The sequence below is a fragment of the Canis lupus genome, chromosome 11 (genome assembly GCF_048164855.1).
Source record: "Canis lupus baileyi chromosome 11, mCanLup2.hap1, whole genome shotgun sequence".
Lineage (NCBI taxonomy): Eukaryota > Metazoa > Chordata > Mammalia > Carnivora > Canidae > Canis > Canis lupus.
The window spans coordinates 2,304,770-2,323,184 of record NC_132848.1 but is presented as its reverse complement, the minus strand read 5'-3'; the positions used below and the strand labels follow the sequence as shown (position 1 = coordinate 2,323,184).

Genomic DNA, 18,415 nt, shown 5'->3' with positions numbered 1-18,415 from the left:
AAGGCTTCATTACGCATTCTCACCTCTAATAATCATTAATAACAAGACTAAGGACAAGATGCTGACCCAGTGAGGCTGAAGCCCAATTGTTGCAAGAGAGCAGGGGTTGGGGCACCTGGGTAGCTCAGTGGTTGGACGTCAGCCTTGGGCTTGGGTCGTTATCTGGGCATCCTGTGTCTCTGCCTCTTTATGTCTCTCATAAATAAAATAAATACAGTTAAAAAAAAAAAAAAAAAGACAGCAGGGATTAAGAATGGCAGTGTTAGGGATCCCTGGGTGGCACAGCGGTTTGGCGCCTGCCTTTGGCCCAGGGCGCGATCCTGGAGACCCGGGATCGAATCCCACGTCGGGCTCCCGGTGCATGGAGCCTGCTTCTCCTTCTGCCTATGTCTCTGCCTCTCTCTCTCTCTCTCTCTCTGTGACTATCATAAATAAATAAAAAAAATTAAAAAAAATATTTAAAAGAATGGCAGTGTTAGAACATTGGGAATAACTGTGTATTGAGTGCCAATCAGTGCTTAAGTGAATCTTTTAAAAATTTTTATTTATGTATTCACGAGAGACACAGAGACCCAGGCAGAGGGAGAAGCAGGCTCCCTGCAGGAAGCCCGGCGCGGGACTCGATCCTGGGACCCCGGGGTCGCGCCCTGAGCCGAGGCAGACGCCCAACCGCAGAGCCACCCGGGCGCCCCTAAATGGGTCTATTTGGGACCTTCTGAGCGGGGCCTCTGGTGCGAGACAGGAAGGTGGAGGAGGGGATGGACGACAAGCGACGACCTGAGAAAAGTTCAAAGCTTCCTATCAAAGTTTTAGGAAGTTAGGCAGTGCTCTCGCCTCTCTCAAGCGCGTGCGGCCTAGTGTCGGAGGTAGGCCCTGAGGCCGGGCCCTCGCGGTGCAGGGGACGTTAACGTAGCGTAGTCCGTAGCCGTAGCCCGAAGCGGGGGCCTGGGGGTCAAAGATCCGCAGGGAAGGGCAGCGCAGCGGGAGCGCGGAGCCAAGCCCCAGGAGAGGAGCCTGCCGCCGGCCGCTCCCGGGCTGCGGGGCGACCTCTGGGTCCCTCCGGGGAGCGGGAGGCACCGGCCGGCGGGCGGAGGGAGGGGCCCTGCACGCGGCCGGCTCCAGCTCGAGGCCCGGCGCCCAGACCTGCGCCAGGTTAATGAGACTCTAAGTGGCTCCGCCCAGAGGCCTCCGCCCTGCCCTCCGACCCCGGGGCCGGCCCGAGGAGGCCGCCGGGCCGGCCGGGGATCTCGGCGGCAGCCCGGGCCGTGCGGGGCCGAGCGGGCGGCCCCCGACAAGGCCGGGCAGCCGGTGCGCGCCCGAGGCCCCGGGGCCCGGGGGCAGGGTCCGGCCTGACCCCTCTACCGGCCCGCGCTCCGGGTGCCGGTGGGCCTTGCCCCTCTTCCCCGAAGGCCCCGGACGGACGGAGGGGCCGAGCCCCGGAACTTCTCTCACACGGACCAGGCGCCCGATATTGGTATCACTGGCCCTACTAGAGCCTCCGGCTTTTATTTTATTCAAGTCTTTAGCTTCTAGCTGCCTTTAGTCTTCAGCTTCTCCGCCGCCTCCGTCCACGAAATGGTGCACTCTCCCTTTAAGACTAAAATGGTGGCTGGCTGCGATCTGGACTCCACTTCCGGTGGGGAGGGGGGCGGGACCCCAGCCCGCTCACGCCGGAAGTGGTTTGCGTTTTCAAGATGGCGACTCCCTATGTAACTGACGAGACCGGCGGTGAGTGCGGGAGGCGCGGAGCCGCTTCTCCCCGGGCTCTCGGGGCAGGGGTTCGGACTTGGAAAGGGGTCTGTGCCCCGCCCATCTCGGGGCCCCTCCTTTTGCCCCGCCCTCCGGACCGCCTTCCCCATTCATCCTCTCCTGTGGGGTGTCACCTGCGCCCCCTTCTGGTCTCGCGTTTGGGGGTCCCTGCTTCCGGTCACCCAGACCCTGGGGTCCTTCAGTGAGGTCCCTGCTCCAGGACCCTCCTAGGCCCATAGCTTTCCTCCAGCAGCTGGAGATCCCATATCTCTCTTGGCTGCTCCAGGTGTGGGAACTCCTATACTCTCAGTTCCCTCCAATTCCAGCTTTACTCCGGCTCCCCTCCCCCACCTGGCAGCTGTACCTGCCCTGTGCCCTACCCCAGCCCCGTCTTGGTTCTCTTCCTCGAAGCTCTATCTGTTAAAGACCTCTTCGTTGCCATAGAGTGCTTTTTCCATTCTCTCCCTCGCCTTCATTTTTGGGTCACTGAGGTTCAGAGGTGTGAAGGGAAGAGGAATCGAGTATAACTTTCAGCTTGAGTTTTCTTCTTGATGGCATCACCCTTCTGTACCTTCTCTGGTGGTGGTGGTGATAAAAGTCGAGGGAGCTGAGGTGGAAGAAGGCAAACAGGAGGTGTCTAAGTGGCCTCTCAAGCCCTGTGACAAGTTCATAGAAGCCACGATTCTGGCTAGAGAAGAGTTTCCGGCCTGGCTGGTGGAGATGCTGAGGTGTATGGAGGTTGATGTGTTGAAAACTGGAAGTCAGTATTTTCATTTTGGTTTTGTCCCATCCTGATTTCCTCATCTTTAGAAAAATGTGCCTAGGAATATCTACCTAGTGACGATCAAGTAAGATAGCATATGTGAAAGCAATTTATAAAAAGCTGTACAAGGCTAGGTGTTACTGGTTTTTGTGGCCTTGGCTGTGTACATGCAGTCTCTTGTAGACGTGACACTGTGTGTGCTGCTGTGCTCTGAATTGTGCCCTTTATGCTTCTTGCTTTGCTACTTTCCATGTTCCTTAGGTCTCAGCCCACCTCTCCTGTGGTATCTTATGACAAGCCGGGTCTCTGCTACTTGTCTCCAGCCTCACATTTCAAAGTGGTGCACAGAACCTCTTCTGTTCTCTACAGAAGATCCTTCTTCTACTGGCTCCTTTTAATGTGAGCTTTGAAAATATTACTTACTGTTCAGTGTGCTTTTCTTTATTCAACTATTTTCTTAAAACCTATTTCACAAAAATCCAGATACCACATTTCACTCTACTCGCCCACTAAGAGTTATCTTCTGTTCTCTGACTATGTAGAAGAGAAGGAATAGCACTGCTTTTTTTTTTTTTACTTTGTCTTACTACTTCCAGATCATTGACCTACCACTGTCATTCTAATCTTTGTGGAAGGTATTGCCATGCAATTATAGCATTTTCTCTAAAATCTCAGGGCCATCATTTATTGCCCATAAGGACCCAGACCTGTTGCATCACTTTTTTCTCCACTGTGTTTCTTGCTCTTTTTTTTTTTAAAGATTTATTTATTTATTTATTTATTTATTTATGATAGACATAGAGAGAGAGAGAGAGAGAGGCAGAGACACAGGAGGAGGGAGAAGCAGGCTCCATGTTGGGAGCCCGACGCGGGACTCGATCCCGGGACTCCAGGATCGCGCCCTGGGCCAAAGGCAGGCGCCAAACCGCTGAGCCACCCAGGGATCCCCTGTTTCTTGCTCTTATTCTCAGTATCTCCAGCATCTTTGAAATATTCTGGTCTTATAGTTCCTCAGCACAAGATGGTTGACTTTCCTTTGTGGTTTTTTTTGTTGTTGTTTTGTTTTTGTTTTCCTTTTTTTTAAAGCTTTATTTTTTTTTTAATTTTTATTTATTTATGATAGTCACACAGAGAGAGAGAGAGAGGCAGAGACACAGGCAGAGGGAGAAGCAGGCTCCATGCACCGGGAGTCCGACGTGGGATTCAATCCTGGGTCCCCAGGATCGTGCCCTGGGCCAAAGGCAGGCGCTAAACCGCTGCGCCACCCAGGGATCCCTGTTTTTGTTTTCCTGAGCCCAGCTGAAAGCTTGCACTCAGGACCCTGAGATCAAGACCTGAGCTGAGATCAAAAGTTGGCGGCTTAACCAACTGAACCACCCAGGCGCCTCTCCTTTGTATTTTTAACGTAGCTACACATCAGGGGCGCCTGGGTGGCTCAGTCAGTTAAGTGACTGAGTTTTGGTTTTAGTTCAGGTCGTGATCTCAGGGTCATGAGATCCAGCCCCACGTTGAGCTCTGAACTCAGCACGTAGTCTGCTTGTCTTTCTCCCTCTGCTTCTCCCTCTGCTTGCTATCTCTCTCTCTCTCAAATAAATGGATAAAATTTAAAAAAATAAATAAAGTAGGTCCACATCAGAATCGCTACAATTAAGACCTACTCTGTAACACCACTTCCCCTTGAGATGATGCTCTCCGTTACTTACTTTAGCCTCCCACCAGTTACCTTTTTCACTATTTCATATCCAGAGAATCTGCTTTTTGCCCGTCTTAGGTTCTTGACCTTTCCCATTTGATCGCATCTACCAGTACCTTCATGACTACCTTTGAAGCTGCTCTGCTAGACCTTGGTGACTAGCCACTTTGATACTATCTTCATTGCTTTTCCTCATTTATTTTGAACTTCTATACTTAGCAAGCACTTCTGTTATCTTGAATCATACTCATCACCTATTTTCTTGGCTTCTACGCACATGGCTAGAGAAAAAGTGCAAAACTAGCACATTCAGTGTAATATAACTTAGTGTTAACTTCTGCCAAGATCCCGGCTTCTCTCCAATTCTTTTTTCTTGGTTTGCTTACATTCTACCGTGGCTCTTTCCCCCAACTTTTTCCAGCGTTCTGTGACCCTCCCTTTTAATTCTCTCTCCTATGGCAGATGGCTTCACTTTTTTTCCCCCACTTTCTATTTCACTGAAGCATCAAGGCCTGTCATTTTTGTTTCTTTCTGTTCACAGCCTGATTTCTTGAATATCAGGTCTACACATACTGTTTTCATTTCCTTACTGCTTATTTGTCCCTTAATTCTTTACAGTTTTGTTAAATTTAGTCTGCCCAAAATTGATATAATTTTTTCCTTCTTTATTTCTGTTAGTGACATCCTTGTCCTAGCCAACCCCAAATCAACTTTCTGCACCATCTCTCTCGTTTTAATTTTAAATAGACTTTATTTTTTAGAACAGTATTAGATTTATAGAAAACTTGAGAAGATGATACAGACAATTCCCATATATGCTACACTCAGTTTCCCTTGTTATTAACATCTTAACCTTACATTAGTATGGTACCATTATTACAATCACTGAGCCAATATTGATACATTACTATTAACCAGAGTCTATACATTATTCAGGTTTCCTAGGTTTTTTTTTTTTTTTTTCTTTTTAAGATTTTTATTTATTTATTCATGAGAGACAGACAGGGAGAGCGAGGCAGAGATCCAGGCAGAGGGAGAAGCAGGCTCCATGCAGGGAGCCCAACGTGGGACTCGATCCTGGATCTCCAGGATCAGGCTCTGGGGTAAAAGTGGTGCTAAACTGCTGAGCCACCCGGGCTACCCAGGTTTCCTAGTTTTTACCTAATTTTCTTTCCTGTCCCAGCTTCCCATCCCAAATACCACATTACTTTTACTTCTCATGTCTCCTTAAGCTCCTATTGGCTGTGACAGTTTCTCAGACTTTCCTTGTTTTTGATGACCTTGACAGTGCTGAGGAGTACTAGTCAAGTATTTTATAGGATGCCTCTGTTTGTAATGTGGCTGATATTTTTCTCATGATTAGACTGGGCTTATGTGTTTTTGTGGTACAACTGCAAAGGAAAAGTTACGTTTTCATCATATCAAGGGTATGTGTCATGATTTTTTTTGCTATTGATTCTGACTGATCACCTGGCTGAAGTAGTGTTTGTAAGGTTTTTCCACTGTAAAGTTACCCTTATTTTTATTCTCTTTTCATACTATCGTCTATAAGAAAGGCTCTCTATTCACAACTCGCACACTTAAAGTGTAGGAAGTTATGCTTCCTTCTTAAAGATGGAGTATTTACATATGTTATTTGGAATTTTTCTGCAGATTTATGTCTTCTCCATTGACTTATTCAGTCATTTATTTATAGAAATAGGGACATTGGGTTATACTCCAATACTATTTGCTTTATTGCTTAAATGTTCCAGCTTTGGGAATTGGGAGCTCTTTCAGTTGGCCCTGTGTCCTTTTGACATACCCCCAACAGTGTAGGTTTTTGTTTTTATTTTTTTTTTTTTAGCTCTAACTTACTTTCTCGCATTAGAAGATGCTCCAGGCTTGTCTTTTAGATTTCCTGTCTTGGTCCTAGAATCAGCCATTTCTCCCAAGGATCCCCTGTTCCTTTTACTGGAGAATGGTATGAAGAAACCAAGATCAGGGGTGTCTGGGTGGCTCAGGTGGTTAAGCATCTGCCTTCGGCTCAGGTCATGATCCCAGGGTCCTGGGATCAAGCCCCGCATCAGCTCCCCGCTCAGAGGGGAGTCTGCTTCTCCCTCTCCCTCTGCCCATCCCCCCACCACCTTGTTCATGCTTGCTCTGTCACTCTCTCAAATAAATAAATAAAATCTTAAAAAAAAAAAGAAAACCAAGATCAGAGCAGTAGGTATCTTTGTTGTGTTTGTTACTCTTTGTTGCATCATCTTTTATTCCTCTCGTTCCCCATCCTCTGACACACACCAGTTGTCAAAATGTCATTCTTCTATTCCTACTGCCATTATTCTTATCCCATCTTCAGTACTTGTCAGCCTGCTGGCCTTGAGAATTTTAAGCTTTGGGAATTTAAGCCTTAGTTTTTTCTCATCAATTAGAATAATAATTCCTACAGACATAGGATTTTTGTGAGAATTAAAATTAATTAGTTACTTTTTAAAAAGATTTTATTTATTCATGAGAGACACAGAGAAGGAGAGAGAGAGAGAGGCAGAGACACAGGCAGAGGGAGAAGCAGGCTCCCCGCAGGGAGCCTGGTGTGGGACTTGATCCCCTGTATCGTGTCCTGAGCTGGAAGGCAGATGCTCAACCACTCAACCACTCAACCACTGAGCCATTCAGGAGTCCCTGAAATAATTTTTTTAAAGATTTTATTTATAAGTAATCTCTATCCACAGTTTGAGGTTGGAACTTGCAACCCCGAGACCAAGAATCACATGCTTTACTGACTGAGCCAGCCAGGCGCCCCTCTTTATTTATTAATTTGAATTAATTACAGCCTTCTATGGGCCAGGCCCTTTGCCTTAGAGATCAAAGACAAAGTCTCTATTCTCAAGGAAGTACACAATTTTGTTCATCGTTAGCATAATAAAGCCAAAACAGGTGCCGTGCACAAAGGTATTGCACAAAGGGTTACTTCTAACCTGGTTTAGGGTGGAAAGGTCAGGGAAGACTTGACTGAGTTTATACTCGAACTTGGCCTTTAAAGACCAATAGGAATTAACTAAGATAATAATCAAGGAAAGTCTATTCCAGGCCAAAAGAAGCAAAGCAAAAAAGCATAAATAATAAGAGACACAGGTCTGGTGAGATTTGTGAATATTTCAGTGGTTGGAGTAGAGTATGAGTGACTTGGTGCTGAGAGACTGGACACTAACAAGGCCTTTTATGTGTGGTCCTCTCCTACTTGTAAATACCCTGAAGGCAATAGGAATACAGAAAGGATTTTTTTTTAAGATTTTATTTATTTATTCATGAAAGACAGAGAGAGAGAGAGAGAGAGAGAGAAAGAGGCAGAGACACATGCAGGGAGCCTGATGTGGGACTCGATACCGATATGGGACTCGATACCTGGTCTCCAGGATCATGCCCTGGGCCGAAGGCGGGCGCTAAACCGCTGAGCCACCCAGGTGTCCCCAGAAAGGATTTTAAGCGGGGTCCTGACTAGTCTGATTTGTCCCTTTGTGTCGTCCCATAGGCCTGAAATACTTCCTTTCTTGCCATTTCTCATAACCACACCCCCCACCTCTACCTGCCTAAATCCTGCTTATCTTTCAAAGATCACAACAGGTCCCTGCCCTCCACAAAATCTTTATAAATCACCAGGTCAAAGGTAATTTCACTCTCTATTTTGTACCCATTCTCCAAGCCATTTAGGTTTGAAACCTAAAATGAGATTCTTTTTTTAAAACATTATATCTTTGGGGCACCTGCATGGCTCGGTTGGTTAAGCATCTGCCTTTGGCTCAGGTCGTGGTCTCAGGGTCCTGGGATGGAGCCCTGCCCCCACCCCCAGGCGTTCTACTCAGTGGGGAGTCTGCTTCCTCTTTCTCTGTCCCTCCCCCACCTCGTGTGTGCTCTTTCTCAAATAAATAAAATCTCTCTCTTTTTTAAAAGATTTTATTTATTTATGAGAGACAAACAGAGAGAGGCAGAGACATAGGCAGAGGGAGAAGCAGGCTCCATGCAGGGAACCCGACGTGGGACTCGATCTCGGGTCTCCAGGATCAGGCCCTGGGCCGAAGGCGGTGCTAAACCGCTGAACCACCAGGGCTGCCCTCAAATAAAATCTAAACAAAACAAAACTAGAGTGACTATAAAGTTTTTAAAAAAAGATTTTATCTTGAAATAATTTGCACACCCAGCATAGAGCTTAAACTCAACAACTCGAGATCTAGAATTGCATGCTCCACCGACTAAGCCACCCAGGTGCCCCAAATGAGATATTTTTAAAACCCACAATAAAATAACATTAATGTGCATTCTTAAAAAGAAAGAATATTTATAATCTAATCACCTGACTTCATATTGCACATTCTTGTCTGAAATTAAAAATATGTATAACAGGGAGCCCCGGTAGCCCTGCGGTTTGTCACCGCCTTCGGTCTGGGGTGTGTCAGGCTCCCTGCATGGAGCCTGCTTCTCCCTCTGCCTGTGTCTCTGCCTCTCTCTTTCTGTCATGAATAAATAAATAAAAGCTTTTAAAAAATAAATATGCATAACATTTAATGAAATGGTATATTTATATAATTTCATTATGTTTTACATTATGTCATATTATATTATTTAAAATTTTGTTATTTTTAAAAATTATGTCTTTTTAAAGTTTATTGGAGAGCGAGTAAGAGAGAGCACAACTAGGGGGAGGGGTAGAGAGAGTGGCCAACTCCCTGGCTGAGCAGGGAGCCTGACTCCTGGTGCAGGGCTCCACCTGGGACTGGGATCAGGACCTGAGCTGAAGGCAGAGTCTTAACTGAGCCACCCAGGCGCTCAGGTCTCTTTCAAGTTTATTTATTTATTTTTAAGTAACCTCTACACCCAACATGGGATTTGAACTCGTGACCCTGAGACCAAGAGTCACACACTCTTCTGACTGAGCCAGCCAGGCACTCTATTATCATTTTTCATGGATGTATTATACACCATTCCTGTATACCTGGACTTGAAGTTTGCTTTTAATTTTTAGCTCTTTATAGATAATGCCACAATTTTCACCTAATTATCTCTCCCTTTCTTCTTTTTTTTTTTTTTTTTCCCTTTCTTCTTTTTCTGTTTTTGTGTTTTCCTCTTGGTATATTTCCTTAGTGCTAAATTGTCAAGATTGGAATTACTGAAGGTGTTCAATTATTTTTTACTTTAGCTCCTTACCCCTCCTCAATCAGTGACTTCCCAGGTGTTGTTGATTCTTTGCTAATTCTTTTCTGGCATCAGTCTCTTCCTTTCCCTTTTCACGGTTTCAAACAGTTTTGTCTCTTGTGCCAGGGTTATTGCACCCTTTTTTCCCCTGAGTTCTGAGTCTCCAGTGTTTTCCCTTTCCAATTCACCAATTCATCCTGCCAGATTTCATCCTGCCCTAAAACACTGCTTTGGATAAAAGAGTCATTGATTGGACAAATATTTATTGAATGCATGCCAAGTACCAGATAGCTGGCATTTCAAGGTCTGCACGTTCTTCCCCTCATTTACACCAGCTTTACACCAGCCTTCTGACTCAGCCACTGTCTCCCCAACAGGCCATCTCCATTCCCACGTGTGGTATTTTGTTCAGAATGAACTTCTGTTTAGAATCTATTCTGCCTCCTTGTTCACTTATGAGTTTGACTCTTTTTTTTTATTAAGATTTTTATTTATTTATTCATGAGAGACACAGAGAGAGAGGCAGAGACACAGGCAGAGGGAGAAGCAGGCTTCATGCAGGGAGCCTGACGTGGGACTCGATCCCTGGACTCCAGGATCACACCCTGGGCTGAAGTTGGCACTAAACCGCTGAGCCACCCGGGCTGCCCTCTTTCTTTTTTTTTTTTTTTTTTTTTTTTTTAATTTTTATTTATTTATGATAGTCACACAGAGAGAGAGAGGCAGAGACATAGGCAGAGGGAGAAGTAGGCTCCATGCACCGGGAGCCCGACGTGGGATTCGATTCCGGGTCTCCAGGATCGCGCCCTGGGCCAAAGGCAAGCGCCAAACCGCTGTGCCACCAGGGATCCCTGACTCTTTCTTTAAAGCCCAACTCCAGTCAGTCCCCTTCCATGAAGCCTCAGCTTTTTCATTCTTCAGTTTATACTCCAAACTATTGCATTTAGGCAAGCAGTATGCTCAGTGCCTCTCTCTCATTCACCAGAAAAACTTCAAATTCCTTGACCTGGTGTTTAAGGTTTTCCAGGATCTAACCCCGTTTTTTATTATTTCCTAACAGGAACTATCTGATTCACTTGGATTCCTCTTACTTTCTGTTCTATAAATACTCCATGCCCCTTCCACATCCGTGCCTTTCTTTGCCTGCTTGTCCTTTGTCCCATCGCTTCTACCTGTCAGATCTTAACTATTTTCTTTAATTTTTTTTTTTTTTTAGTTTTAATATATTAATGATACTTTCATTTTGAACAAAAAGCCAGTTCATGGAACAATATATAATCCATGTGGAAGGCCCTGGACTTGACTTTTTCTTTTTCAAAACTTTCTTTCTTTTTAAAAACTAATACTTAAAAAAATAAAAAAACACATGGGGCACCAGGCTGGCTCAGTTGGTGGAGCATGTGACTTCCTCTCAGGGTTGTGAGTTCAAGCCCCACATTGGCTGTGGAGCCTACTTTAAAAAAACAAAAAAACAGGGCAGCCCCGGTGGCTCGGCGGTTTGGCGCCACCTTCGGTCCAGGGTGTGATCCTGAAGGCCTTGGGGTCGAGTCCCATGTCAGGCTCCCTGCATGAAGCCTGCTTCTCCCTCTGCCTGTGTCTCTGCCTCTCTCCCTCTCTCTCTCTGTGTCTCTCATGAATAAATAAATGAAATCTTAAAAAAAATAAAAAATAAAAAAAAAACAAAAAACCACACAAAACATAATACAACATATATATGTATATATAAGATTCTTAAAAACACTAATGGTATAAATAAAGATATCTATGAAGGTAGCAAGTATATATATTGATGGTTAATGGTTTCTATTACTGCTTCTAGATTACCCCTCTTAAGATAACTGCATTAAAAGCTTGGTATCTTGGTATGTGTCCTTCCATACCCTTCTCCTCGCCCTGTGCTCAGACCAAATGGACTGTTAAGTGCTGCTTCTTGCCCCCCACAAGACTGGGAGCATACCTTATGCCAGCAGTTCTCAAAATGTTGTCTAGGACCCTTGGGGGTTCCCTAAGAGACTGTCAGGAGGACTGCAAACATAACTTTTTTTTTTTTTTTTAACTTTTTATTATATACTAATGCTAATTGCCTTTTTTGCTGGGTTGACATTTGCTTTAAGGGTGCAAAATCAAAGGCGGGTAAAACTGCTGGCCTCTTAGCACCAATCAAGCTGGTTGCACCAAGCTCCCACTCCTTGTGCTCTTCACTACTAGGTGCTTGCAGTAAATAATGTCAGTTTCACTTAAGAATATCCTTGATTGGGATCCCTGGGTGGCGCAGCAGTTTGACGCCTGCCTTTGGCCCAAGGCGCGATCCTGGAGACCCGGGATCGAATCCCACATCGGGCTCCCGGTGCATGGAGCCTGCTTCTCCCTCTGCCTATGTCTCTGCCTCTCTCTCTTTCTCTCTCTGTGACTATCATAAATAAATAAAAATTAAAAAAAAAAAGAATATCTTTGATTAGGCAATACGATTTACTAATTTTATTTTATTTTTTAAGATTTTATTTATTTATTCATGAGAGAGAGAGAGCGAAGCAGAGACACAGGCAGAGGAAGAAGCAGGCTCCATGTGGGGAGCCCAATGTGGGCCTCGATCTGGGGTCTCCAGGATCACACCCTGCACTGAAGGTGGCGCTAAACCTCTGAGCTACCCAGGCTACCCAGATTTACTAATTTTTTTAAACCCTGGCCCTTGAATACACATCTTACTTTTTTCCAGCTTTATTAAGATATAATCAGCATATAACATTGTGTAGGTTTAAAATGTGCAATGTCATGATTTGACACATGTATATATCATGAAATGTTTACCACAATAAACATTGTGTTATCTAACACATCCTTCACATAATTGCCATTTTGTTGTGAAAGTCTACTCTCCTAGCAGCTTTCAAGTATACAATACAGTTCTGTTGTCAGTGGTTACCATGCTGTACCTTAGATTACCCAGAATTTACTCATTTTGTAACTGAAAGTTACTCTTCTCTGTGGACTAAATGGGAAGCTTGGATGAAACACTGGACTGTACTGAAGTAAGGTGGAGTAGAAGGAAAAGCACTGGCACAATTGTCCACAAGGGGCAAGCTAAACAAGCTTCCTTTTCATGGAACACCACTTTTACTTAAAAGAACCACTGACAGGGCAGCCCGGGTGGCGCAGCGGTTTAGCACCGCCTTCAGCCCAGGGCCTGATCCTGGAGACCTGGGATCAAGTCCCATGTCGGGCTCCCTGCATGGAGCCTGCTTCTCCCTCTGCCTGTGTCTCTGCCTCTCTCTCTGTGTCTGTGTCTCTCATGAGTAAATAAAATCTTTAAAAAAAAAAAAAAAAAGAACCACTGACAAACTAGTGATTGAGAACCGGGTATCTGATAGGCATTTTCCTGAAAGTGAAGGAACGAAACCTGTCATTTGAAAGAAAATTGACTGACAGTATTTGTTGCCAATGGTAAAATCCCAAACCTTCAAGTAAAAATTAGAATTCTGGAAAACTTGTATTTGCCATTGTTATCTTGACAGCTTGCTTCCCAGTAAAGACTTTCCTGACAAGATTAACAGATATGGGTGTGTTTTTTTTAAAAAGATTTATTTATTTATTTTAGAGAGCAAGAGAGCAGGAGGGGCAGAGAGAGAGGCAGAGAGAATCTCGAAACCAAGAGTTTAACCAATGCTTAACCAGTTAAGCATTAAACCAGATGCTTAACTGACTGCACCACCCAGGCACCTTGTTTTTTTTTTTTGTTTGTTTGTTTGAGATTTATTTATTTGGGAGATTATGGGGGGCTGGGGTAGAGGGGGAGAATCTTAAGCAGACTCCCTCACATATGGCTCCATCCCAGGACACCGAGGTCACATCCTGAGCCCAAACCAAGAGTTGGGCACTTAATCGACTGAGCCACCCAAGCATCCCTGGGTGTTTTTTTTTTTTTTTTTAAGATTGTATTTATTTATTTATGAGAAACACAGGAGAGAGAAAGGCAGAGACAAGAGACACAGGCAGAGGGAGGAGCAGGCTCCATGCAGGGAGCCTGACAGACTCGATCCCGGGTCTCCAGGATCATGCCCTGGGCTGAGGGCAGCGCTAAACTGCTGAGCCACCTGGGCTTCCCTGGGTTGTTTTTTTTTGTTTTGTTTTGTTTTTTAATATTGCATAGTAAAATGGATAATATTTCAAATAAGAGTGGAGGAGGATCCTGAAATAAAAAACTTTGAGGGTAACTACTCTCTACACTGTCCTGCAACTTGCTTTTTCCACTTGGTATATCATGAGCACCATTCAAGCCAGAGTCAGTGCACTTACACCTGACATTTTTTTCCATCACAGCACGGTGTTCCATCATGTGGATGATCAATGTGTACTCAGGGATTCATCTACTGATGGCCACCGAAGTTGCTTTCAGTTTTTGCTACCTTAATGCAGCAACAAACACCCTTTACATATATCCTTGTGTACTGGTACTTTTATATTTGTAGTATGGATTCTTAGAAGTTGATCTGTTTTTCATGACCCATCTTTTATAAGTTTTTTTCAAAGATTTTATTTATTTATTTATTTATTTATTTATTTATTTATTTGAGAGCACACAAGTGGGGAGGAGAGGGAGAAGCATGCTCCCTGCCCAGCAGGGATGGGGTCCATCCCAGGATGCAGGGGTCCATCCCAGGATCTGGGGATCATGACCTGAGCCAAAGGCAGACGCCCAACCGACTAAGCCACCAAGGTGCCCCTTTCATGACCCATCTTACTAAGACTTCCCCTCTCTACATCTCCAGTCATTTCTCCTTCCTACAATTTCTTGTTTTTGCCCCCCTTTGGCCTCTTATTCAGTTATTGCCTTTTGATGTCCCCATGCTATTGTCGTGTTTGTTTGTTTTTTAAACTCTTCCTCTGCCTATCCTATCTTGCCAGCTAGACTAAAAATAGAAAATAGTGTAAAAATAGAAACTCCTGGAGCTCCTGGATCACTCAGTTAACCATCCAACTCTTGGTTTTGGCTTAGGTCATGATCTCAGGGTCATGAGGTCCTTGTGTCAGACTCTGCATTCAGCATGGAGTCGGCTTGAAGATTCTCTTTCTCTATCCCTCCCTCTGTGCTCTCTCTCTAATAAGTAAAATCTGGGCAGCCCCGGTGGCGCAGGGGTTTAGCGCCGCCTGCAGCCCAGAGTGTGATCCTGGAGACCCTGGAGACCCTGGATGGAGTCTCACGTCAGGCTCTCTGCGTGGAGCCTGCTTCTCCCTCTGCCTGTATCTCTGTCTCTCTCTGTCTCTCTGTCTCTCTGTCTCTCTCTGTGTCTCTATGAATAAATAAATAAAATCTTAAAAAAATAAGTAAAATCTTTATTTTATTTTTAGATTTTTATTTATTTATTCATGAGAGACACAGAGAGAGGTAGAGACACAGGCAGAGGGAGAAGCAGGCTCCCTGCAGGGAGTCCGATGCAGGACTCAATCCTATGCCCTGAGCTGAAGACAGACACTCAGCCAATGAGCCACCCAGACGTCCCTAAAATAAGTAAAATCTTTAAAAAAAAAAAAAAAAAGAACTCCTGAGGGCAAGGATGGTGTATGATACAGGGTTTGGGCACTCAGTGAACAATGATGAAAGGCGAATTGATGAGAGAAAAGGATGACTTCATGATTGCATTTGGTGGCTGGATGGGTGCTGAGGAAAGCTGTGTGCATTCATGCATTCTTTCAAATTGAGAACTATTTGAAAATTAGGAAGAGTAACTGTCTAACTTGATTCTGTTTTTGCAGGCAAATATATCGCCTCAACACAACGACCTGACGGGACCTGGCGCAAGCAGCGGAGGGTGAAAGAAGGCTATGTGCCCCAGGAGGAGGTCCCAGTGTGCGTGGTTAGGCGTGAGGAGGGGGTATTTAATAGGGTCTCAACAGAAAAGAAGAATCTTTTGATCCCAAGACCCCAGAAAATGGAAGGAGGGAGCAGCTCTCTGAGAAAGAAGAGGAGATGGGGCTTGGATTCAGAGATGAGCAAGGGGGGTTTAAGTGCCTAGTCCTGTTCCTGTGGCTTCTGTTCATCAGAACATTCAATTAGCATTCCGAAATAGGGAACTTTAAGACCTAGAGACCTTCCCACAGCCTGCAGAACGAGGAAAATTGGACAGAGACCACAGGAGAGGAAGGAAGCAAGAAAGTGAGAGGGTGAAATGATTTCAAAGGTTAAGAAGGGGGACGCCTGGGTAGCTCAGCTGTTGAGCATCTGCCTTCAGCTCAGGGCCTGATCCCAGGTCTGGGGATCGAGTCCCACATCAGGCTCCCCGCGGGGAGCCTGCTTCTCCCTTTTCCTATGTCCGTGTCTCTGTGTGTTTCTCGTGAATAAGTAAATAAAATCTTTAAAAAAAAAGGGGGTTAAGAAGAGAGCTCCAACAGTCAGTGATTCTTTGAAACTGTTGGCCTCTCTTCCCCTGCAGGTATGAGAACAAGTATGTGAAGTTTTTCAAGAGTAAACCGGAACTGCCCCCAGGTCTGAGCCCCGAGGCTACTGCTCCTGTCACCCCATCCAGGCCTGAAGGTGGTGAGCCAGGCCTCTCCAAGACAGCCAAACGCAACCTGAAGCGGAAGGAGAAGCGGCGGCAGCAGCAGGAGAAGGGGGAGGCAGAGGCCTTGAGCCGGACTCTCGAGAAGGTGTCTTTGGGAGAGACTGCCCAACCCCCCAGTGCTCCGCAGGGCTCCCGGGCAGCCCCAGCAGCAGCCTCTGACCAGCCTGACTCAGCCGCCACCACGGAGAAGGCCAAGAAGATAAAAAACCTAAAGAAGAAGCTTCGGCAGGTGGAAGAGCTGCAGCAACGGATCCAGGCTGGGGAAATCAGCCAGCCCAGCAAAGAGCAGCTGGAGAAGCTAGCAAGGAGGAGGGCGCTCGAGGAGGAGCTTGAGGACTTGGAGCTGGGCCTGTGAGGCCTTTGGGGAATAGGGAATGGACTGCAGAACAAACCATGGGGCTCTCTGGGGGCCTGGGGAACGTGGGCAGCAGCAGTCAGGAGGGGTAACCCCCCCAATACTGACTCGCTTCCATCTCTCATGGCCCAACTCCATCCTCCAGAGCCTGGCCTTGCCGTCATTCCTTCCCTCTTCTTCCCAACTCCTATTTTTTGGACTTTTCTCCTTCCCATTCCCAGTGTTGAAAATCTCAGTGACTACCCCAGGTACCTTTGCTGCTGATTTGGGTGTCTTGTTTCAAAGAAAATTGGGTGGGTGGGCATCTCTTGGAGAACTGAGGTCGAGGGTAGGGGGAGTACACCCAAGTCTTGGAGTCTTGGTTCCTGTTCACAGTGTTTATGGGTTATTTCTCCCTCCGTCCCTCGCCTTTTTTTTTTTTTTTTTTTTAAGAACAGAATAAACTCAAGTAGACAACATGCCTGGCCTTGTCCCTCTCTTTTCAGCTTCTAGTAGATGTTTTATCACCTTCAGTTCGGTACAGGAAGACAAGTGTTGGGAGTAATCCCTGCAATTTTTATTTATTTATTATTTATTTATTTATTTATTTATTTATTTTTAAATAAGATTTTATTTATTTATTCATGAGAGACACACAGAGAGAGGCAGAGATACAGGCAGAGGGAGAAGCAGGCTCCCTGCAAGGAGCCCGATGTGGGACTTGACCCCAGGTCCCCAGGATCACACCCTGAGCTGCAGGCGGCACTAAACCGCTGCGCCACCAGGGCTGCCCCTTTATTTTTAATTAATTAATTTATTTATTCATGATAGTCACACAGAGAGAGAGAGAGAGAGGGGCAGAGACACAGGCAGAGGGAGAAGCAGGCTCCATGCACCGGGAGCACGACGTGGGATTCGATCCCGGGTCTCCAGGATCGCGCCCTGGGCCAAAGGCAGGCGCTAAACCGCTGTGCCACCCAGGGATCCCCCTGCAATTTTTAGAGATTGTGAGTGTATGACTAAATTCGCAACACTGATTTCTGTATGTTTGCTCAGACTTCAGTGAATATCAATTAGATTATAATGAAAGGAAACTTCAGAACAAATTTAATTTCAAATGTTAATTTACATGTGTCATTCTCATGCTCCAGAGCAATGGGGCCTTTGTACCTCCCTTACTGTTTCTGTCTGGAGCTCTTTTGAAATTTTATCTTGTCAGATGCCACCCTAAGATGGCATTGTGGGACAAACTAATACAAGAAGAGGCATTGACAGCCCAAAAGAGCTGTCACTTAATTTTTACACTGTGATTCACACACCCCCTAACTTAACACCATCTTTCTTTCTAGCCGGCTGCTAGTGCAGAGACCAACGGAGGGGAAGTTCACTGAATGAACTCGGTTGTTTCCATTCTTAGCCCGACTCAGAAGGTCCCACACACTGTGGCCTCGTGTCCTGTCTCCCTCAGCTCAGGCCACACTCTGCTCCAACTCTACCGACTACTTGCTATTCGGTGAATGAGCTTGTTCTCTCTGAGCCTCTGCCTTTTGCCCTTGCGGGGCCCTCTGCCTACAGTACTCCTCCTCACCCCCTCCGCCTCTGCCTCGTCCTTTCTTGGTCTTCGGAGCCCGGCGTTATCCTCGCCAGGAAGACTTCCATTTACTCTCAAATATTAATTTAGGTGTCTCTCCAAACGGGCTTCCTCACTTCGGTTTGTAATGGCGTTTGTTACATTACGTTGCTGTGCTTGTTTACTGTTAGGCCGCCTCTTCATTAGATCATCACACTCTGGAGCCCTGCTTGATGTTTACCGTCATTGCATCGCAGTGCCCCAAATAGTAAATTCTCAAATAATTGCCTGAAAGAGTAAGGCCACAAGCCATGTGTAGACACAGAAAGCGAGGGATAATTTGTGCCTCGAACAGCTGAACTCAGTTAATGAGGCCTTGCCTGGGCACCTCACTGTGAGTCTAAAAGCTTGAGTTCCCTTGTGTAGGACCCCTAAACAATTGTAAAGATTTTATAAATACGACTTAATTGGCTTAAAAATGGATGTTTGATGTTTTATAAGTTTGGCTGTTTTGGAGGAATCTGTACTTTAAAAACTATTATTAAGGAGAGATTAATTGCTTTGCAAAAGGATTTGC

At 45.6% G+C, this 18,415-nt stretch overlaps 1 protein-coding gene across 1 annotated transcript; it reads left to right on the top strand.

The window, feature by feature from the left end:
- The first annotated feature begins 1,257 nt into the window (after positions 1–1,257).
- On the top strand, positions 1,258–16,747 carry PYM1 (PYM homolog 1, exon junction complex associated factor). The gene is made up of 3 exons (XM_072842753.1): positions 1,258–1,728; positions 15,129–15,222; positions 15,806–16,747. Exons 1-3 carry the CDS (start codon positions 1,695–1,697, stop codon positions 16,287–16,289), a joined length of 612 nt encoding a protein of 203 aa, XP_072698854.1. The 5' UTR covers positions 1,258–1,694; the 3' UTR covers positions 16,290–16,747.
- Positions 16,748–18,415: the final 1,668 nt, after the last annotated feature.

What these genes read in the sequence shown, in the direction of transcription:
- PYM1 (XM_072842753.1), top strand. Translation starts at nt 1,695, where the DNA reads ATGGCGACTCCCTATGTAACTGACGAGACCGGCG. An exon ending in TGTAACTGACGAGACCGGCG is followed by an intron (nt 1,729 to 15,128) that starts GTGAGTGCGGGA and finishes CTGTTTTTGCAG; the next exon opens with GCAAATATATCGCCTCAACA. An exon ending in CCCCAGGAGGAGGTCCCAGT is followed by an intron (nt 15,223 to 15,805) that starts GTGCGTGGTTAG and finishes CTTCCCCTGCAG; the next exon opens with GTATGAGAACAAGTATGTGA.